The sequence below is a fragment of the Pogona vitticeps genome, chromosome 1 (assembly GCF_051106095.1).
Source record: "Pogona vitticeps strain Pit_001003342236 chromosome 1, PviZW2.1, whole genome shotgun sequence".
NCBI lineage: Eukaryota > Metazoa > Chordata > Lepidosauria > Squamata > Agamidae > Pogona > Pogona vitticeps.
The window spans coordinates 319,942,230-319,965,993 of NC_135783.1; the positions used below are offsets into that span (position 1 = coordinate 319,942,230).

General features: G+C 43.1%; 1 protein-coding gene and 1 long non-coding RNA gene across 12 annotated transcripts in view; one reads left to right on the forward strand and one right to left on the reverse strand.

Moving 5' to 3' along the window:
- LOC110079107 (basic leucine zipper transcriptional factor ATF-like) overlaps positions 1–23,764 on the forward strand; it is a 107,713-nt gene that overhangs the window by 23,648 nt on the left and 60,301 nt on the right. For 9 of the 11 annotated variants that reach the window (XR_002300562.3, XR_002300563.3, XM_020793906.3 and 6 more), the window contains exon 1: positions 21,465–22,193. The exons of the other annotated variants lie outside the window; for them this stretch is intronic. Coding sequence is in view for 7 of the 9 variants with exons in the window: in XM_020793906.3 (XP_020649565.3) it covers positions 21,597–22,193 (597 nt within the window). In the remaining 2 variants the exon portion in view is untranslated. Of the gene's footprint in view, positions 1–21,464; positions 22,194–23,764 lie in introns of those variants that run through there. 11 annotated transcript variants of the gene reach the window in all.
- LOC140703227 (uncharacterized) lies at positions 17,322–20,272 on the reverse strand. The gene is made up of 2 exons (XR_012082615.2): positions 20,135–20,272; positions 17,322–17,523 (listed from the first exon to the last, which is right to left on the reverse strand). It is a non-coding gene; the product is annotated as an uncharacterized LOC140703227 (long non-coding RNA).

Here is a 23,764-nt window from a genome sequence, read left to right on the forward strand (position 1 = left end):
GGACCAAATTGTCAGGAAGTCCCACACAATTTTCCATGTAGCTTCCACCACCCCCGTGGGTTTTCTTAATTATTGTTATTATTTTAAAGTACTGGGGAATCTTTACAAAATCATTTACAATGCAGCAGAGTAATAGAGCCTCTCCCTCTCTTAGTTAGCTTGCAATATCACACTTCCAAGTTTTATAAAAGTGTATTAAAAGAAATCATATAAAGAAAAAGAAAAGAACCAAGCAGATAGCTGCCAACAAAAAGAAACAGTTCCAGAATCACAACAGTGTGGCTATAGATTACAAAATAGGTAAAGAAAACCTTGAAGGTGTTGTTGTGCCCTGTTTTAAAGAAATAAGTTTCTCCTGCTTGCCTGAACAAGCCTCCGACCTCCCCCCTCATCTCATACTGTAAGATCCCAGGGAAAGACAAATACAATACACATTACAGTTCCTAAGCAAGATGAATCATTTCGTTAATTGTCTGTAATTACTGGTAATCCTGTTTTGAACCATGCAGGGAGCACTGAAACTGAAGCATACCCCAAAATCAAGGTATCTTGCAAATCACCTGGAAGATAAATAGATGGTTAAAGCAGCGTCCTTAGTTTACATATGGCAATCTTTCTTGAATTCAAACGCCCTTTGACGATCTAGGACGAACAGAAATGACCCCTTCTGCTGAACTAGCATTTCTATGGTACACTTTGACCATTTGTTTCAGAGGAATAACAGTATGTTTAATTAATCCAACTAATATCTGAGAATTATTTCTTCACAATTGTTTATCTGCCTTCTGCAATGTGAACATGTGGGCTGTTCAGACTACTGCGTGATTCAAGGGAACTTCATTTTATTTCTTATGCCTGTTTTGAAGATTCAAGCAGGGTAACTCACACCCTGGCAATTCTCACAGAAGAATGTCTTCTTATCTTCTCTGAGGTCTTGCTGTTCTTTCCTTCCCCGTAGAAAGAATCTCAGTCTGCCAAATTTTGTGAACATTACTTTCTAATTATTACTAGCTGTAATAATCCAGCAGGAAGGGGATACAGAAAGGTAACAGCAAGGTATTACAAGGTAATAGCTGTGTCCCACACAGGATTTATTCTCCCTGCCCACCCCTTGTCTGCATGATGCCGCGGAGGATTCTGGTCCATCTTCATTATTAAAGTAAGAGTCAATGGTAAATGTATGGAACAAGAGCAAGGTGCTCTTCATCACAGACAGAAAAATGATTTGGACTTGCTTTTTAATAGGGTGGCCACTTACACAACATAGAAGAAGAAGAAGAAGAAGAAGAAGAAGAAGAAGAAGAAGAAGAAGAAGAAGAAGAAGAAGAAGAAGAAGAAGAAGAAGAAGAAGAACTCAGCACCAGAGAAAAAGGCTCCAATTTTGAATCAATTTGTAGATGTCAATGTATATTTTCCTTGGCTATATGAGAGCCAGTGTGGTGCAGTGGACAGAGTGACAGACTAGGATTCAGGACACCAGGTTTAAATCCTCGGTCAGACATGGAAATAGTGGAGTGATACTTGTAAAATCACTCCTCAAATATCTCCCATACCATGAAAACTCTGTTAGGGTTACTATAAGTGGGATTCAACTTGACAGCACATAGCGCACACAAATTTTTATATGCAGATGCAAAATTAGAAGTGAGTTTTATAATTTCAGCAGACTTACTAAATGTCACACCTTAACAGGAAAGATTGTGACCAGATGACTTGTGTGCCTGCTTGCAGAGTCTGCTGTGCAGGTAATCACTGTGGATTAGCAACTTCAAGACTTGACTTCTTTCCTTATTTTTAAACCAGACTGAACAGCCCTTAAAATAGAAGATACAGTACCTTCCAAACAATGGCTATTCCCTGGAAAAAAACAACCCCACCATTTCAGCATGCTATTCTCATTTTCTGCTTGTCATCACCTGCTAATGTACCTTGTGTTTCACCTGCTACGTAATTTACTTTGTGCTTGAGGAAAAACTTAGTCACTTGAGGGACTGTTCAGGATAACTTGGTAGTGCTGGGTATGTGCGTGTAGAGGTTTTTTAGGTCACAATCAGTCAACACTCCAGTGTTGGTGTTGTTTTCTTTTTCTTCCTTGAAAATAAATAAAAACATTCTGGCCAGATTTCTGTGGGAATTTTGTAACATAAACTGGGGGGGGGGGGGGTTTCATAAGAAGTGCATGCAACCCTGCTGTCCGCATTGCTTTTTTGTCATCTTCTGGTCACACATTTCATTGTGTATGTGAAAGATTGTTCGAAAAATGCAAAAACCACTTGTGTAATTCACCACAGACATGAGGTATTTTACAATAGGATTTAGGCTTCAGATTCTCCCATTTTTTGTACAATGTAGAGTAAAAACTTTTAAAACATGTCAGCCTTTACCAAAGCATGCTGGTTTCTGATTTCTCCATACTCTTCCACCCTGCCGGTCACTTTCTACTCAGCTAACTTGCCACCTCTTGGAATTTCCATTTCCACAAATTCTTCTTTGCCTTGGAACTGGAACCATCACTTTCTTTTCAGTCTTATAGTTTCCATCATTACCCCTAAGTGTTTTTAAAGCCTCCATTCCATACCATTCAACTGAGAGATGGCACATTTCTTTAGCTAGGTTTTTCAGCTGCTCACAGCTGAAAAAGCTGTGGTTTCAGCATTTCTTTCTCTCAGAAAGATGTCATGACAGGAAGAAAAGAGGCAAAATCTATGCAGTGTGACCCAGGGAAATGGAATGATGGTGGTTTCAGGGCACATCAAAGAGTGTCAGAGCTTGGAAACATTGTTTTTTTTTTTAATATAATATGGGTCCCAGAATCCCTCAATCAACATGATAGGCCTTGTCAAATGGGGGATTCTGGAACTTGTAGTAGAAGAAAGGAACTGTTCCAGTCTTTAAAATATTGTCAGTAGGGTATAATGGCTAAAGTACTGGACTGAGAATTGTAAGGCTCTGGATTCTAGTTCTTACTGATTTTTCTGAGAGGCCATCTACTTTGGTCTTCTATTCTCTATTAACTGTTTTTCAATCTCGCTGGCATTCCTAAGACCCTGGCAAAAAAACAACAAAACACAACTAGTTCTTGAGTTTGCTGTGTTCCTCATTCCTACAGAGATCCCTTTTCCTTTTATGTTATGTCACTTATGTTGCAAGCCTTCCACCAGTTATTCTCTTAGTGATCTCCGTAAGCTGTACTGGAAGTCTTTTGATCTCAGCTAAAGAGTGGCAGGTAAAAAAAATCTTTCAAACAAGCATATAACGAATTTACCAAATGCCATATGTTGTAGTGGTGGCTGTTAACTTTGATGCCTTTGAAAATAGGTAACGTAGCGTAAGGAAGACTGTAATCTGTTAACAGCTACCAGAGACATTCTCCCAGCAACCTAGAGGCTCCCAGAAACCTAGTGGTTTGAAAGCATGCAAAATGCAAAAATGAGAGTAGATAAATAGGTACCACCTCAGTGGGAAGGTAAATGGCGTTCCATGTCTAGTCACACCGGCCACGTGACCACGGAGGATCATCTGCAGACAAACGCTGGCTCTATGGATTGGAAACGGAGATGAGCACCGCCGCCTAGAGTCAGACATGACTGGACAAATTGTCAAGGGGAACCTTTACCTTTACCTTCGAGACATTAGTGAATTTATATATCATAGGTGCGAGAAACTATAAGTACTCAGTCTAAGATTACTAGCAAAAACTTTGCCTAAATTTGGTGGTGGTGGGAGACTATATTTTGTGGGAATCCTGATACTAATACTTAGTCAGGAACCAGAGAAATTATTTATGTGAGTTTACAAATAGAGAATTGGTGATAATAAATTTTAATTATTGGGTAAGCAACAACGATCTTGAAAGAGTAATCTGTTGATATGTCATGATATGGTCCCAAAAGGTCCAGAACTAAGGGGGAAATGAAGGTTTCAAGTCAATGGGTTCAGCTTAAGCAAATACACATGTAATAGAATGAAAAGCCAGGTGAATTGTCTGTGCTGAAGCACAATTTTAAAAAGAGGGGCATTGGTAGTTCATGCTCTAAACAACAGTGTGTGCCCTGATCTCTTATGGTGTGGTGAGGTGCTTCCCCACTCAGTCTAGAGCCTCGTGGCGCAGTGGTTAAACTGCTGTGCTGCAGCCAAAACTGTGCTCATGACCTGGGGGTTCAATCCCAGGTAGCTGGCTCAAGGTTGACTCAGCCTTCTATCCTTCTGAGGTCGGTAAAATGAGTACCCAGCTTGCTGGGAGGGAAATGTGTAGCCTGCACAATTAACTTGTAAACCACCCAGAGAGTGCTTGAAGCGCTATGGAGCGGTATATAAGCAGCGCGCTTTGCTTTGCTTTTCCCCCCCTATGCACTGTGCTTGAAGATAATGAAAGATGAAGGAGAATCATGGTCAAAGGTCAAGTAGGGAGCTGACTTAGCATGTTCTATCATTTTCCTAATAGTATCAGACAAGAACTGGATGAGACTTTGAGACAGAAAGAGGATTCTGTTGCTATCCTTAGCATTTTCAGAATTCAAGGGTTGTCAGTAGCTACAATAATGCTTCTACCAGTGCCCTGAAGGACAAGTGACTCAAGTAGGCCACAGGTGTAGAGGAAGTAGTGCGCCTGCCTTAAGTGGCATGATACATACATCCACCCTGGAGCCACCAAGAATCAGCAGCAGAGGCGGTAGTGTGGAGGCCTGATGCAAGACATTTCATTCCCTAAGTAAACATCTGATGATTTTCAAATAGATTTTAGCAATACATGGCACACCTGCTTCACCCAAGCCAAATGCACAAAACCCCAGTCATCACACCACGCACACAATGAGAATACTTGGGAGATCCAGAACCTTAGCCCCACCAGGACATAAAACTTACTGGATGTCCTTGGCCATCACTGACTTGTTCACCATGAATTACCGTACCTCACAAGAGTTATGAATCTATGTTGAATCTCTCATCTGCCTTTGAAAACAGATAACACAGATTAATGAAGACTTTAATCTGTTAACAGATAGTAGTGTCATTAGTGAATCCTCTGCATTTGCAGGCAGTGTACCTCATGGTACTATTGGTAGGGGGAAAACAGAGTGGGGCTGGCATTTACATATCATGAAAATCCCACCAATCCATATTTCCTCCCTATATAAAAAAATAACTTTAAGCTTGCTGCTTCTTCATGACACCTTAGTCACCTCATAAGCTTTGCAGTGGGCTGGCTGCCGCTGAATATAGAATACTGTACTAAGTTGGATGGACCTTGACTTGATCCAGCAAGGAAATATTTATGTTTTCCCCCAGAACATCTTAGCTACAGCACAGGTGTGTTCAGAATTAGTGAGTAAACTAGCCACTTCATGACTGTTCCACAACCTTTGCCCTTGCTCTGTCATGTTCTCCACTTGGCTCAGAGTTTGCAACTCTTACTCATGAGTCTGTGAAGAAACATTGCCTTCATTCAAACTTTTTTTTAAAAAAAACCCTGGCCTTACAGACAAGGGCAGGCTTATTCCAATCAGACCCTTGTTGTTTTCAAATGAAAATACAGGATGACTTGCTGTGACCCCACACATTGTCACTATCTGCAGAACCTGACAATGTGGATTTAGTCTCCCAAAGCTCTAATCATGACCCCTCCCCGAGCCAGCAAGGATAGCACCATGCTAGCTAAGTGATCCTGGGTGTTGCAGACCAAAAAAGTGACTTCCCTGGCTCTGACTGTCTGCCATATTTCCTTCTGAAAAATCTCTATTTTGTGAAAGGAGCAAAGTTCAGTCAGCTGTAGGGCCAACTTATGCATTATAGACCGTTTGCCATTTGAATAAATAATGTAAATGCTGAAACCTTCTGATGGTCACAGCAGGAGCTTTCAACACTTCCCAGGGTTTTTTCTTCTTCAAACTACAGGTACCTTGATTTGTTTTGGGACTGGGCATCAGGTGATAAGCACAACCTTTGTTTGTAGGCGTGATTGCTCCATCCCAACATCTTTTTGCTTTGCTGGCAAAATTAGAGAGTGGGAGGAAGGGAGCAAAAACAAGGCAAACTGTTGTGGCACTTCAAGGACTACTAGAGTTATTTCAGTGTGAGCTTTCATGGATTCAGACCCATATAGATGTCCTCTATATTTATCTGCCTAGAGTAGGACACATGACCAGACAAGGAACTTGATTTTAAATTTTCTGGAGGACTAACCAGTTTCAGCTTGTGGTGTGATCTAAATAGGGTCACTTGAAGTTGTTGGGAGGAGTGATATGCCATTTGGTGTAATCCTTGCGTCCCAATTGCATATTGTCCTTGAGAGTCCTCTGACTCCTTCCACTATTAATTGAATACTTCCTCTGCAGAGGTGCAGGGGAAGTGAAATTATTATTTTTGCCTGTGGTAGACCATCACAGATTCACTAAATAACTTATATTAATTTATTTTTAAGTTGCTTTCTTTGCCTTGTATCCCCTTGTATCCTGATCCCCTTCTCTTTTCTTTCCTAATGTTTTAACCCAATGGCTGAAAGTTTTCTATTATGTAATTCTGTTGTTTTTATAGTGTTATCCCATGTTGTAAGCCGCCTAGAGTGGTCTATCGACTAGATAGGTGGGATATAAATAAAATAAATAAATAAATAAATAATAAATATTGTATGTAGTGCCAATCAAGAAATTCCCTGCAGTTGTGGTTCCAATCAATACTTCACACAATGGCAAAGAAAAAAAAACCCATTACATTTAATCTAAGTGATTCAGCACAACAGCAATGGTCTTGCAAAGTAAAAAATAATAATTTCATTCCCCCTCTGCAGAAAAGCAGGGAAAGTACTCAAGTTGCTGATATCCTGCAGTGACTTATTAAGTCACTTTGCGATACCAGAAATTGAAACTGGAGGGAGCCTTGGCAGCTTTAACAGTTACAGGGCTCAATTTTACTCATTTTCCAGTGATCACACATGCTGTAAATGGAGCACAGCAACATGCACCATAAAAGTAGAAGCTCCTGACAGAAGCTGAAAATGGTGTGGGGGCAAATTAGTCCACTCTAGTGATTATGTCACATGATTTAAAAAAAAAAGGAGCGAACCAATCTGTCCTACAATGTACAAACAGTGGGACCAATCCCTGTCTGAATAAGCCCTTAATTGGTTTTGCTGCAACAGACTACAGACTAACCTGGCATCTCCTCTGGAATTTTCTGATTGTCCCAGTGCTTTTCGGAAGAAGCATGGCACATGTAGTGGCAGGACAGCACTTCCTTCATTTATATTGCATATGCAATTCATATATAGTATACATGAAAACTGACACTTCAAAAGAATCAAAAATGTACTCATAAAAAGTTACAGGCAACAACTATTTCTCAAATTATATGTCCTACAGTTTTCAGGACAAGCACTCATGCTCCCACCACACAGTCCAAATTCCTGGGTTTAAGTGTTCATTGCTCAGAAGGTTTGTTTTGGGGTTTTAATCCCTGGTGGACCATTATACTGAATCAGGGAAGATACCCTAGCCTGAACGGGGCTTGGAGGCCTCATCCTTCTTCCTCCATCCATGAGCTGCTCATGATTCTACTGCTGTGTCTGAATGGCTCCAGCACATTTCACAAAATCTGGAAATGCCATACAGAGATCGAGAGATATAGAGATCTATCATTCCTTCCTTCATTCACTCATAGATTCAATCTCTTGCTGTTCTCTCGATACTGTGACATAGTATTTCATACTGGGATTGAAAACAGATACAACTAAACCCATAATTAAGTGTTCTCGGTAATGGATTTCCAGTTTGAGTTAGGTTGTCTTAGATTTCTTGATGACCCACTGTTCAAATTATACCTGTTTTCCCCTTGACCTTGGGGCTCTGCAGGAAATGTGCTGCTTTGCTTACTCAGATAATTTGGATTAGTCTTACACTATGCAAGGAAAGGCAAGCACTTTCCCTCCTGCCACTTCCGAGGAGCAAACCTGGGAACTTGACACATTATTTTGTCAACCTCCCACCTGACCTTTTTGATATGTCTGGATGCATCATGCCTCCTTGCATCGTGCAGCCAGAAAATGCTGGGTATGTGACAAGATATTCTGGATGTCCTCATGTTGCAAGCCTTTAGGATAAGGTCTTTTCTTGTGTTCTGTGGGCAGAAGAATTAAGATTAGTAGAACAATAGCCAATGCCTTTTTGCTTTTTTAAATAACACCGGGGTGAAAATAAGCAGCAGGTGCTCAGCAGTACAGCAGGACTCATCTGCTTTAGGTCAGGAGAGAGGTGCAGGGGGCCTGCATGGGCCCATCTGTGCTTTCTTGCTCTTGAAAGTGTTGCTTCTCCCTAAATTCAGAAGAAGTGACTTCAAGTTTAAACATCCAAAGTGTGAACTAATGCGTGTAAAGGCATGAAAGAAAAAATAATTCTGTTGTCAAGCTGAACAGTTTCATTCTCATAGTGGAAAGGCATTTCCCCCTGCCACGTAAGGGTGGCTTTTCACCACAGCAGAACCTCCCTTTGAAACGTGAGGTAAAGTGCCCTCCATCCCAACGCACAAGCCTCCCCTGTTCTCAACAAATAAGCAAGGCAGATTATTTTCTCAGAGGAATACTCATCATGCATATATTCTTGCTTGCTGCACAATGGCGTCCTACAATCTTGGCCTAGAAGAAGACTGAAAACAATAATTCTATGCTGTCAAGTCAATTCTGACTTATGGCAACCTTTTTCAGGATTTTCCAGGTCGAATACTCAGAAGTGATTTACCATCACTTCTGGGGTGCTGTGGGACTGTGCAGGTTGCCCAAGGCTACACAGGCTAGCTGTTTCTTTTTAAAGGGATATCGGTAAATCACTAGTAGCAGCCACCATCGCAGCTGCCACAAAAACATGAATACACTGCTCAAAGGTGACAGCCTTTCCCCATTTTCAGCTTTGAATCGTAAAGAAATGGGTGAAGCATTAATATATCCTCTCTCTGTTTTCTAAACCCTGGTGTTCACAATACTTTGCAAGTTTTTTAAAACCTGCTTCCTCCTTCCACACTATGTAAAAGGGAAAAGGGAAATGAAACCCAAGAACTGAGAAGGAAAGATAAGCAGGGAAATAAGGAAAAGGGAATGGGTGAATAAAGGAGGGCAGGGAAAAGGGGAGGAGGAGAGAAGGCTCATACTGCTCTATTGATATATCACTTTTGCAATTAAAAAGGAAAAGTCAAGGGGAGTCTGATTGCCCCAAGAAACAGCAGAGAAAATGAATTGATACAAAATTAAGTGTCACCTGCTATATAATGATTCAACTAGAAAGAAATGTAGCAATACAATTCAAAATAATGTAAATGCTCCTGCCAATATATGTACCGTACCACATGATTGCTGGAAAAAATGTATCAGTACAACAGAGGGATGAAAAGAATTGGTATAACTGGAGTTCTTTTCTCATGTGTGATTGAGTCCTTAATCCAAATCAGACAGAATGTGCACCAGTCCAGTTACAAGGCAAATCAGGGGACAGGGATCCCATTTTCACTAGCTGGGATCATACTTCTCATAAAAAGTCAAGTTCACAGCTTGTGTGTTCTCCTGGATTCAACACTGAGCTGGGATGCACAATCTCAGTGGTGGCAAAATATGCCTTTGCACACTTAAAGCTGGTTTGCCAGCTGCGCATGCTCCTTGCGATGTCTCATTTGGCCACAGTGACATCTCGTCTGGATTACTGCAACATATTCTATTTGTGGCTACCTTTGAAGAGTGCTTGCAAAGTTCAGTTGGTTCAAAATGCTGTAGCCAGACTACTGACTAGTGCTGGTTATAGGAACCATACAACTCCCTTATTACAACAGCTTCACTGGCTGCCAGTCTGTTTCCAGGCTCAATTCTAAGTGCTGGTTATAACCTATAGAGCCCCATATGGCTTGATTCCAGGCTGTTTGAAAGATCGTATAACCCTATATGAGCCTATTCAGCTTTTAAGATCTTTTGGGAAGGCTCTTCTGTCACTTTTCAAGCTTGTTTGGTGAAGACATGAGAGAGAGTCTTCTCAGTGGTGGCTCCCAGGCTTTGGTATGTGCTGTCCTGAGAAGTCAGATTGCCTCTCTCCCCCTTGTCCTTCTATCATGAGGCAAAGGCTTTGCTTTTCAGGCAGGCTTTTAAGCAATTAGTGGGGATCTAGGGAATGACCAATGTTTAAGAGAAAGTGTCTGTCTGTCTGTGTGTGTGTGTTTGTTTGTACTCACTCACCCCCCTCCTCTCTGTATGGTTTTAATTGTTGTGAGCTGCCTTGAATCCTCTCTGGTGAAATTAGACAAATAAATAAATGAATTAATAAATATTTAGTCAGTGATGGGTCAGTATCAGATTTCCCTCTGCATATTTGTAAAAGGCAGGTTTCACAAACAGGTAGGACTAGTGCTGCATTTGAAATATATAATGCTAGGTCACAATTCCACAACACAGCTCCACACCTTAGACAAACAAACAGCTTATAGACTAATTACAATAAAGTACTTTAACTGGCATTAGTTGTAAATGATTCTACAGTACTCATATTTTTCTTACATATACATGAGTTGGAACTGCCTGCTTAATCACAGAAAGGTAACTGACCTGACTTAATCCTGGAATGTATTTCACATAATGTCTATACTATGCAGCTGGTAAATACCTTTTGAAATATCTCCAGACCGTAAATGAGCTATAAACGGGAAGATATCAAAACAGATGTCAGTGACCTTATCAAGTGTCTATATAAATGACACATCAGCTCAGACTTAACTCTTCATATGGCTCCAGGCAAGTTCTGCAGGCCGAGTTGTGTACTAATTACAATTGCTCCCCCCCCCCCCGTTTTTCTGCACAAGAGCTAAGTCTTCATTAATGTTTGTGCTGACTTTTAGAAGAGCCTGCTTTAAAGTCTTGCAGTACATGAGGTTTCCACAAGCCTGAGCAAGGGCAATAATCACACAAAGAATGTGAAAGGCATCTGGGGCTCCTATAATAGTCCAGGCAGGACTGATTTAGAAGTTAGCCTCACTGAACAGAGAGGTACCACTCTTTCGGACTCATAGATCAAGCTGGGATTCAGTTGTGTTAAAAGTAAGAAGTATGTGTGTATGTGGGGGGGGGGAGACATTGCTTTTTATCATACAGAAACACCATGGCAAAATATTGCTGATGATGAAAGGTAAGATGAAATGTCCAAAGATTATCCTAGCAGTACTTGATTTCATAGATGCATGATAAAGCTGTATACAGAATGATAGAAAAGTAGTGTGGAAAGGTTCTGCAAGGGTTATCTAATAATATAACCCTTTACAGATGCAGAAAACCACAGCTAAAGTGTCCCTGACAAAAGACCACTCAACATCTCCAATAAAGCAGGATCTGTCACCTTACAAGGTACATGTAAGGAGAGGTTGGTCAGCTGTTTCTTGGGAAGCAACATAACACTTCCTTGCAAGTGCTTCCCAACCCAGATGATCTTAGACTACAACTCCCAGAAATCCTGGCCATGACAACTAATTTTAGCCAAAGAGGATCTGGGGAATCAAGACTGGGAGCCATTGCTTTAGAGAGTGGTTGAACATGTCTTTAGCCTGAGTGGGTTATTGTGACAACCGGCTAAGAAGATTCTGGCTAAGGGAAATTCAAGTCCAGAGATAACCTTAGCTTCTTGTTTTTACAAGGCATGGAAGGAACTTTTTATGCTTGGAATTGGCTTTTAAACATGACCCATTACAGTTCCTCCTATTCTGCCCTACACATATTTGATACTGAGGCTTGTAAATGTTCCTGTTCTGGACCTTTTTTTAAAAGGTATCCTTTAGTCTTGAGAGACTATGGCAACGTGCTCTGTATGGAGGACTTGGAACAGCGTCTAGTGTGGCTGAGAAGGCCAATTCAAGAGTGACAATCCCTTCCACACTAAAGACAAATCCAATCTGTCCTCTGTCCAGCTCCCTGATTTTGATGGTTTCAGGACTGCATCTTTGCCTTGGTCTGCTAGACAAGGGTCTCTTCAAAATGGGAGAGGCCATGATTCACGGCCTGCCTCCAGGCTGAAGGCTCAGATGTCAAGGTTTCCCATCTGTTGAGGTCCATTCCTAAGGCCTTCAGATTCCACATGCAGATATCCTTGTATCACAGCTGTGGTCTCCCTCTGGGGCAATTTCCCTGCACTAATTCTCCATATAGGAGATCTTTTGGAATCTGACCGTTAGCCATTCTCAATACATGCCCAAGCCAACGTAGATGTCACTGTTTCAGTAATGCATACATGCTAAAATTCCAGCTTGTTCTAGGACTATTCTATTTGGAACTTTGTCCTGCTAGGTGATACAAAAAATGTGTCAGAGACAACGCATATGGAAGCTTTATCTCATGTCGTGCACAAAGGGTCCAGGACTCACTGCAGTAGAGGAGTGTGCTCAGGACACAGGCTCTGTAGACCTGGATCTTGGTATATGCCGTCAGCTTCTTATTGAGCCATACTCTCTTTGTGAATCTAGAGAACGTGGTAGCTGCTTTGCCAATGCATTTATCAAGCTTGATATCTAGGGACAGAGTGTCAGAGATTGTTGAGCTAAGGTACGCAAGGTCATGAACAACTCTTCCGTGGAGATGTGTTTTCTTCAGGTTGATTCTTAATCCAAAGTCTTGACAGGCCTTGCTAAAATGATTCATGAGTTGTTGGAGGTCTCCAGCAGAGTGGGCAACAACGGCTGCATTATTGGTGAAAAAGTCCTGCATGCATTTCAGTTGGACTTTGGTCTTTGGTCTCAATCTAGAGAGAGTAAAGAGCTTTCCATCTAATCTAGTCTGGAGATAGACACCTTCTGTTGCAGTTCCAAAGGATGATAGCAAAAAAGATCCGAAACAGGGTTGGTGCGAGGACACAGCCCTGTTTCACTCCGCTTCAGATGTCAAAGGGATCTGATATTGATCCATCAGTGCCCTTCATTTCCTCATGAAAGGACCTGATGATGTTAAAGAGTCAAGGTGGACATCCAATCTTGTGAAGTATTTTAAAAAGGCCATCCCTGCTAACCTAATCAAAGGCCTTTGTGAGAAGGCCACAAAGATATACTGTAGCCACAAGGCTATATCCACTGATGTTTTGGACCACAAGTTCTAGAATCCTTTAGTCATCCCTACATTTTCTTAGAACAGTCTTCTTCTTGTCTACCAAAAACCATAGTATTTCATTAGATCTTGGTATATGCCGTCAGCTTCTTATGCCGTCAGCTTCATATGTCTTGTTCTTACTCCTCTAACCAAATGGGAATCTGAAAAAAATGTAACAGCTTGCTGCTTTATCTAAGAAAGAAAGTAGCCGGAATGCCATGGAGATTATTACATTTCAAGCAAAGAACTTGCTTTGGTTGTTGTTTTTAGCAGACATTTAAGGAATGCTGGCCCCTTTTCAAAGCCATGGGAGAGGTGATGTTTTCAAGGTGGTGCACATGTTTTGCATGCCTAAAGTACACATTTAGCTCCATGTCTCTTAAAGTAGGGTGGACAAAATGTGGTCTGGTGGTTTCCTTCCCCCCCTGCCTAAAATTTTTGCAATTTCCAGAACCACCTCCAAAACCTGAACAATTGTTCCTGTTAAAGCACACAGAACCACAATCCAAGACACATTATTCTCCTTTAAAACAAAATGGCCCATGCATTGTTTTGTTTAGGGCCAGGGGACAGAACCACCACCCATTTTTTTTGAAATTGCAAATTTTCTTCCCTCCCTTTTTGGTTAGGGCAGGAAGCACAGTACAGCTTGGTGGTGAGAGTGGAGATTGGCCTTCGGACCTTCTGAAGTTGTCTACTCCCAAATTAAAGAATATCAGGGGGGGAAAAGTAATGCTGGTGTGGTGTAGTGGGTACTGTGTTGACTAGGATTCAGGAAACCTTGGTTCAAATCCCTGCTTGGCAATGGAAATTAACTGGAGAGTGGCAATGGTAAACTACTGCTTGAGCATATCACATACTGTAGCTTGAAAACTCTACTAGGGTCTGTAAGCTGGAAGCAACTTGGTGGTTTGTGAAAAAAAGAAAAGAAGAAAGTACAAACAAGCCAGAGACTGTGGATTACCAAGTAAAATAAAAACACTTTAGATTGACCAACATTCTGCTTTGGTCTAAGACAGCTTCATACACGTTAGAAAGGCCAGAATGACCTGCTATGCCTCTTTAAAATCATCACCTATAGCGTTATCTTCAGAAAATTGTTGGGATAATAGCAATCTTGTATGCACTGGGTGTCAGTGAGGAGGGGGCTTTATAGTCTGATGTGATTGTCCTTTGACACTAGCTTGATCAACAAAGTTCTTTCCCCATCTCTGGCATTTGAGGCAAGCACCCACCCCTCTTCCTGTATGTTTTTGCTCCCATTATGTTGTTGATAGTTCTTCTTCCTCTGATCATTTCCCAAGCAGGAAGAGATGCTCTTGTCTCCTGCATGCCGTGGACTCTGTTTCCCCTTTTTCCTTCTGAGTACAACTACTGATGGTAACTGTAAAAAAACATACTTTTTCCTACTTTAAATTGTGATTTTTATCATACAAGTGCCAGTCTGTGTGCAAAACTAGGGAGGGTATTGATGAGACTGGGCTGATCTCTTCAAGTTTCTGTTGTTTTTCCTATATTATACTTTGTTAACTAAATGGAATAACCAAGGCCCCCTGCCTTTTACCAAACATTCCCAATAAAAATATGGCTTTACAGGGACATTTGACAAATTCATGGTCAATTAGTGTGACTATTGCTACTAGCCACTATTGCTATATAAAACCACAACAATACAATGTTTTTATTTCAGTTTTTGTTTAGGCATCCTTCAGTCTTGAGAGACTGTGGTAACATGCTCTGTATGGAGAACTTCGAACAGCATCTAGTGTGGCTAAGAAGGCCAATTCAAGAGTGTCCCCTTTCCAGCTCCCTGATTTTGCTGCTTTTGGGACTGCCTCTTTGCCTCAGCCTGCTGGACAAGGGTCTCTTCAAATTGGGAGAGGCCATGATGCACCGCCTGCCTCCAGGCTGAACACTCAGATCTCAAGGTTTCCCATCTGTTGAGGTCCATTCCTAAGGCCTTCAGATCCTGCTTGCAGATATCCTTGAATGGCAGTTGTGGTCTCTCTCTGGGGCGATTTCCCTGCACGAATTCTCCATACAGGAGATCTTTTGGAATCCGACCATTAGCCATTTGCACGACATGCCCAAGCCAACGTAGACGTCTCTGTTTCGGTAATGTGTACATGCTAAAAATTCCAGCTCATTCTAGGACTACTCTATTTGGAACTTTGTCCTGCCAGGTGATACCAAAAGTGCGTCTAAGAAAACGCATATGGAATGTGTTCAGCTTCCTCTCGTGCCGTGCACAAAGGGTCCAGGACTCGCTGATGTACAGGAGTGTGCTCAGGACACAGGCTCTGTAGACCTGGATCTTGGTATGTGCCATCAGCTTCTTAATGAGCCATACTCTCTTTGTGAATCTAGAGAATGTGGGAGCTGCTTTGCCAAGGCATTTATCCAGCGTGACATATTTCAGTACCAGTTGCTGAAATTTTAGTCCAGTTTTAGTCTATTCCAGCATATATCTTTGCATTTTCTTAATGTTTACTTAGATGAGATTCCACTAAGATCAAATTGACCTGCTCCCTAGTACAGCAAGTATGTGCAGGACAGCAGTTTTGGTATTCTGTCTCTACTGAGGTTATCTTAGTTGCATATTTCTTATTAATTTTTCACTTAAAATATTTTAATCATTTTATGATTATCTTGTACCAGATACTGGAATAATTTTTTCTCTGTTTCCTTGATAGCATGCTGTTGTCCTTCAGTTCCATTTTGAAGTTCATCCTGCAGCTCTGTATTGTTTGTTACAGCTGCATTCAAGATTCATTTAGATTTAGTATATTATCCAACCAAGTTTGCTTACAAGTCAATCCCATTGTCAGCAGTGGAATATATTTCTGTGGAAATGTAAGGGAATTAGGTCTGACATATGGTCACACAAGTAATTCTATTTCCAGATGAAAAATGTGTGGGGTAGAGGAGCAGATCATAAGAGGATCTGGACCATAAAGAAAGCAGACCGCCGAAGAATTGATGCCTTTGAATTGTGGTGCTGGAGGAGGCTCTTGAGAATCCCCTGGACTGCAAGGAGAACAAACCTATCAGTTCTAAAGGAAATCAACCCTGAATGCTCACTTGAAGGACAGATCCTGAAGCTGAGGCTCCAGTACTTTGGCCATCTCATGAGAAGAAAAGAGTCCTTGGAAAAAACCTTGATGTTAGGAAGGTGTGATGGCAAGAGGAGAAGGGGACGACCGAGGATGAGATGGCTGGACAGTGTCTGCGAAGCAACCAACATGAACCTGACACAACTCCGGGAGGCAGTAGAAGACAGGAGGGCCTGGCGTGCTCTGGTCCATGGGGTCACGAAGAGTCGGACACGACTAAACGACTAAACACACAGAGGAGCAGATGACAAGCTGTATGGGATATTAGACTCTGTGGAGGATTCCTTGTGCTAATCCAGGAGTGATATAACATCATGCATGTTTCTAAAGAGGACAAGATGGTTGGACAGTGTTGTCGGAAGAGACCAACATGAATTTGATCAACCTCCGGGAGGCAGTGGAAGACAGGAGGGCCTGGCATGTTCTGGTCCATGGAGTCATGAAGAGTCGGACACGACTTAATGACTAAACAACAAAAATGTTTCTAAACTGAAAAACAGTGCAGAAAGTACTATCTGTAAGAGTCTGCTATTTATTCATAGGCATAACTGTTACGCAGGGTAAAAGCTGATGACCATTCTATTCTATTATGGGTTTTGTGTGAGCAGATTAAAAAAATAACCATAGTTGTCAAGCTCACTCTAAGAGTTAATAATACCAAAAGTTAAGATCTTGCATATCAAATTTGTAAAAAGATATACTGGGGAGACAGCTTGTTTGAAATGTGTGAACTCTGATGTGTAACATGAACTCTGGTTCTTTACTGGCAAGAAAGGGGGCCCCAGCAGAGCTGGGAACACAATCCTTGCATATTATTGTGGAAATAAACCCTGTTCTTTTCAAAGGTTACTATTCCCCTGTAATAGGTCAAGATTGCAACCTCCTTGGATTAAGCAAGCCTTGAATAATAATTCAATTAAAATTTCCCTTTACCTTGTTTCTTTCCATCATTATATTTTAGAATTCACACTAATTAGAAGAAACAATTGCATACATTCATATGCTAAAAGTCACGAGAGAATTACAGTACTCTTAGAACTGATGCTGTTGTCAGCGGCTTAATAGGTCATGATGTGGATTAACAAAGAAGGGAGAATATAGATGGCCATACAGTCAGCTCATTGTTTCTTCAACTAACAAGCTGATTTGTTTAAGGAATACATTTATGTGCTGTCTTCTAATCAAGTTCTCGGACAGGCTTCTAACAAGAATAAAAATAACAAAAAATATAACAGAGCAGGGCAACAATAAGAACAGAATTTAGAAAAGTTACTTTTTTGGACCATCACTCCCCATTCCCTTCAACATGGTCGTTGGAAAATTCTGCAAGTAAAAAAAAAAAAGACAAAATCTCAATAAAATGTATAGAGGCAGCACAGAAATATAAGCTACAAAGACCAAAATAGTTAGGCCTGGAGCAGATTAAGGGGTCTGTGAAAATGGAGATAACACTTGCTGCCAATATAAGATCAAGGTTAGTGCAATATGAATCACTGCAGATGGGCATTCTGGGATGGCCAGTGTTGCCACCACTGAAAAAGCTCTTTCTTCAGAAGCCATACAGTAACCACCACTTGGTCAGGAGGAGCTGAACGAAGAAGAATCTCAGACGTTCCTAGGGTTAGGTGCCTATGGAGGCAGCCCTTCATGCACCCAAACAATGAAGAATTTTAAAAAATCAAAAATGGAAATGTGAAGTGGACCTGGTAACAGATTGGAAACCCAGAAAACTAGCAAAATGGGGTCTATTCATTCTCCCTCACCTGTGAACAAATGAAATGCACCCCTCCTACAGTGCTCTGCAATAATTAAATTACATGCTACCAGGGTATGAATAACTGGAGTCAGGCTATTCCACTCTAGTAGCTCCAACCCTTATCATTATTAGCTAGAGTAAGGCAGGCTTTTAAGTGATATAGACAAGAGACAGCAATAAGAATGCTGTGTTCATTGAATTTCAATGGCATTCTTAATGGTTTCACAAGTCTTTTAATTTTTGTTCTGGACTTTCTTTCTTTCTTTCCATAATTATAGGTTGCTGTGTTTTTAATTGTGCTTCTATTGTTTCAACTGACTGTAATCTGCCTTGAGTGCCTGACGTGGAGGAAGGAGATATATAAATCAGATCAAATGGAACAAAATGAATGAACAAATGAACAGACGGACGAACAAACAAATATATTTGTTAGTCCATTTCAGGCAGCAAGATGTCTTTGCTTGAGGTAAAGGTGTTCTATGCACAGAGGTAACATGCACCTCCAGTGACAAAAATGGAACAAGGCCCATGGTAGAATATGTACCTCCCTGTATAGAATAGGAGGAACACCACACATCTGTGGACATAAATAACTTTCTAATAAAAACAACAAAAAAGCTTGGGACACTTAAGGACTAACAAGTTTGATATTTTTATATATATATGATGTTATTTCAATTAAAAGCCTTCAGGAACAGGAAGGTTTTGACCTGGCGCCGAAATGTCAGTTGGGAGGGTATTCCATAGTCTGGGGGCAGCTGCTGAAAAGGCCCTTTGTCTACAAGCCATCCCTCTTACCTCCTTGAGGGATGGCTCTTTCAAAAGGGCCCCCTGGCTAGATCTTAACTGCTGGGTAGGCTCATATGGAAGGAGGCGGTCCTTCAAGTATCCAGGGCCCAAGCTTTTGTGGTTCATAGCCCTTGAGACACTTTCAACAAGACATCTGCCTTGTATGCATTAAACCTCAGGGTACAACAACACAGAGGAAATTGATAATCAGCCCTTGTTTTCAGCTTGTTAAGGCAGCTCTATTGTGGTTGTCCAGATTTGCAGGAAACATGGCTACAGCAGAGCTATCCTAACAAGCTGGAAACAAGGGCTGATTACCATTTTCCTCCTTGCTCTCTCTCTCTCTCTCTCTCTCTCTTGTCTCCTAGGTGCAAAACCACTCAGTTAGGAAACAAGGAGTGCTTGGCTGCAGGGAATTGATGCCCTCATGAGTGACTCTAAATTTCTGTCTCCCCACCTTGAACGAGGAAGCTGGCAGATTCAACTTCTAGTCACCCATTCAGCCATGAAGTTGCATTAGTTCAAGCGATTACACTGATGGAATGGATGCAAATACATTTGATTAGGAAAAAGTAAACGCTCCAGTGGCAGAGGGGAAAAGTACAAGTTTGGAGGAAAACCTCTGGGCTGATTTGCACTGACTTGCACATTGTGTAGTCAACAGAAAATAATATGACCATGACTTTCCCCACCCTGGAGCATTTCCTCTATTTGTCAATGTATTTATTTATTTATTAACTATTATTTATTTAAAATATTTCTATCCTGCCTTTCTCCTTAAAAGAGACCCAGTTGCCACTTCAGTTTATAATGTGTAATCTTAAAAGTACTTACAAAGATAGAGGTGGGGAAACTCTAGGAGCTAAAAGGACCTAATCTTCCCCAACCCTTTCATGGCTTGGACCATATCAGAAAGCAGAGGCATTCCTATTGACATCACCAGGTCTGTGGCAGCTGAAGCACCCACTGGAGATTCTCCACTCAGTTCCCTGGTTGTATCCAGCTGAAAAAGCACTTAACTGGTGCTTCAGCAGTTGGCCAAGTCACTGGTCCCAGGTAGCTCCCACAGTGAGGCCTGGCTCAGCTTTGCTGCTCCCCGATCTCTACATAGCAAACAAGTGAGAAATGAGGTGAGACTGACTCCCACTCTTGGGATGGGGTGGAATTGCATTTTGATACCTCCCAAGGTAGATATAGGAGCAGAGTGGGCCAGTTTTGACTCCTCACTGGTAGAAGGTAAGGATGTTTGAAGGCAGAAGAATGTCCCTCATAACCATGCAACATGGGCTCCAGAGTAAAGCCAGCTTCATCTGCAAGCACACAACGTTTCAGAGGGCTCAGGAGGAAAACACCCCCCCACACACACACATATTTGGGACTACTCTGCACCTATAAAAAGATACAAAAGATGTCTGCAGCTGGAAGTTTTTCCTTCCATCCATCTTTTCTTTCTTTCTTTCTCTCTCCTCCTCCTTCGCCGCCGCCATTCCGGGAGGGGGAAGTACATGCTCTTTTTGTCCGTCTCCGCATCAAAAGCCCCATGTTTTGTTTCCTTTTGGTCTGCGGAGGCGCTGACCCAGTTCTCCGTGAAAGTTGCTGCCCACACTTGGCGCAGGGCACCGTCGCTCAGCCGCAGACACTGGTGCATTATTTATGCCCAGTTTTACGCCGCGCTATTCTCCGGTTCTATTCTCGGCCTGAGAGGCTGCCTCGCCTTTCGCAACTCGGCCGGGCCTCGGTGACTCCAGCCGAGGTCGCGGGACCATCGCACAGGGCTACCCCCGCGCCGCCTACGGCTACAATGTGCTGTTTCATCCTGTTGAACAGTCCTCCGAATGAATGGGCTTTAGCTAACTCATGTCCCCACGTGCGGTGTCCTTAAGTGTTGCCGCTCCTCCTCGTCCTTCTAATTTCCGACCTGCCTCCACGACGCCCCAAATGCGAGGAGCCGCATCCCTTTTTTTCGCAACCTAATTACAGTAGTACTACTAGGCGTTTGGAGGCGGCTCTAATAGGAAGCAAGGCTTCTGTCCATTGACGTGCTGCAATTATTTTGGGGGCAAAGGGGAAAGCACCTATAGGGCCATCTAGATATGCTTTCCAAAACTAAACCACCGTGAATGCAAAGAGGTCGTCGTCCCGGTGGTCTTGGGGGAGGGGGGTCAAACAGGAGCTAACCGCCTGCGCCCTGACGGTTGGAATTGCTGGCCCTCCTTGGGCCACGGACAGAAAGGCAGCCTTGAGGAACAACAAGGACGCCCACCCGCTTGGTGACTCATGGAAGGAACCTGCCCCGAAGGACGAAAACCAACGCCGCGCGCACCCCCGGCCTCGCCTCCGCCCGTCCCGTCCCGCGCTTCCCCCCCCCGGAAAGCGAAGTTCCCATAGAAATGAGAAACAGCGCGGGAGGGGGGGGGGAGGGCCCCGAAGAGGGCCAATCCGCGGCCTCGAGGGCGTAGCACAGGGGGCGGCCGGGAGGAGGCTAATCCGAGCACACACGCCTGCAGAGCGCCCTCGCGGCGACGTGTCCAAGGAGGCGGGCGGGCAGGGGGAGGTTGTGCCGTCACGTGTCGGGAGGCGGGCACGCCAAATAAAATTTGCGAAAGGTAGACTTGAAATAAGAGGAAGAGATGCACCCACGAGCTAGGGACCCGCTCCGTGCAACAGGGGCCAGGAGTCGGGAGGGGGGCCGAGGGCGGACGGAGCGAACGAGCGGGCGGGCCGGCGGGCAGCCGACGGGCCACAGTGCCAGCCAAGCTCGTCGGCTCCCACGGCGTCGCCCTGCGGAGTCGACCCGCCTTGCTAGTGGCTCCGAAGGCGCCCGAGGTGCCTGCTTTCTGCCTGACGGGCTATGGTGAGCGGGGGGCCGGAAGAAGTCGGGGGAAAGGGGATGGGGTACAAGGAGGAGGTGGAGGAGCAGCCCGACCTGCTGCAAGAGGTGAAGCCTGAGTTCGTCGAAGCGACGGCCCCCAACGGAGGGGTGCCCGAGGTGAGCCCCGGGGTGCCCGAGGTGCGCCTGACTTGGCGCCGCTGGGTGATCGTCTTCGTCTTCAGCTCCTATTCCTTCTGCAACGCTTTCCAGTGGATCCAGTACGGCAGCATCAACTCCATCTTCACCAAGTTCTACGCCTTGACCCCGCTGGCCATCGACTGGCTCTCCATGTGCTACATGATCGTCTACATCCCGCTCCTTTTCCCCGTCGCCTGGCTGCTGGACAAGAAGGGGCTGCGCCTCATTGCCCTGGCCGGTTCCGCTCTCAATTGCCTGGGCGCTTGGGTGAAGACCGGCAGCATGAAGCCTCACCTCTTTCCCGTGACGGTCCTGGGTCAGATCATCTGCTCCCTGGCTCAAGTCTTCATCCTGGGCATGCCCAGCCGGATTGCTTCCGTCTGGTTCGGAGCCCGGGAGGTTTCCAGCGCTTGTTCCATTGCCGTCTTTGGGAATCAGGTACAGTAGGTTGCAAACTATTCAGAAGGATGGCAGTGGAAAACTTATAATGTAACAAATTAGGATAGGAGAGAAAGCGAAGATAGCTACAGTATTTGTGAAGTAAAGGGAGAGAAGGTGTTGCATGAGTCTGATACCCCATCTGGAAACTCAGCAACATGGGAAAGTAGGTTAAAAAACAAAAACAAAAATGGTAACCTCACAATAATCTGAAGCCTTGACAGGATGAGAAGGAAATCCCTGTGGGGGGGGGGGGAGGGAATCAAAACACACTGGTTTGGGCATTGCAGCATGGATGAATGGGAACACTTGTTGCCCTGCTGTTGATGCTTGAGTATAAGTCCCATCATCCTTGAGCAGTGGCCATACTTTTTGGGGATGGTGGGAGCGGGAGTCAAGTGACAACAGGTTCCCATTTATGCATGAAGGAGGAGTTACATGGTAGTGTAAAATGTAGGATGGACTTCTTTTCACATGGAAAAATGCTCACATTAAGAATGTACATGAATTAAGCAAGAAAAATAATTTGGAGACATAGGTTAGCTGTGGCATACTCTGATAAGTTTATAATGAGTAAAATATGCTGAAAAGAGGATATTAGGGTGAGGAACATTTTAATGTTAATTTGGACTGATGTTAACGAAACTGTGATGTATTGAAGTTTATTTGCTGTTTCCTATATATCTTATTTTGGTTTGATACAGAGGAGGTGGGAATGGTAGCTACAGGCTATTTCACAGGCCGGGTTGAGTGCTGTGCATCTTTGCTGCTTTGCTTTGGCTGTACTTGACATGTGGAGGTAGGGTGTCTTGCAGCTGGGAGATGTAGGGAGAAATTGGTATCATTAGGTTTAAGGTAGCTGTGTTGGGTTATGGTTCCTGCTAGTTCTTTTGCATCCTAAAGGATCATCTAAACTCAGCATGGCATTATGTGCCCTTTTACAGTAGAAGGTGGCCTTGCAAAATGGTCTCTTCTGATAATCAGCAATGAGTTCAAAGCGAACACTTCCACTTCCCTTAAAAGTGGCCTTTGCTATTAGTGAACCAGTAGCTGAGGATTGCTGAGCAAGAGCGGTGGGGGAAGTGTACATATATAGCAAAATGCAATGGTTACCAGTAAATCCTTTTGCATGTGATACAGATATTTAATGTTCTGTGTCCTTCCTCTGTGGCAGTGGATTCTATATGTTTGAGAAAAGACAAGTGCGCATGTCTCCTGCATTGAAATCGGTTGCTTGTATATAAAGTGCATCAATGCCATTTATTTATTGTAAAGGGCTCTTCATAGAAAAAGGCAGCTAACTTTGCAAAATCCAGACTGAGCTGATTTGTGAGCTAAATAAGCAGCAGAAGAATTCCTCTGTCAGATTTCTGTCTAGACAAACACGTACTCAGAAAGCCAACGGGGGAAGTCAAACATAGAGGCTTTCAGTCCACTGAGTTTGAATGTGGAACCCTGAGTTTGCCAGAAAAGAATGTAGGTTCCTGTCAGAGTAACAGGAGCTCACACTTGCTTTGCAGCAGCTGCTGTATAGTTTTGCACTAGAAACATGCTGGTACAGTTGTTTCCAG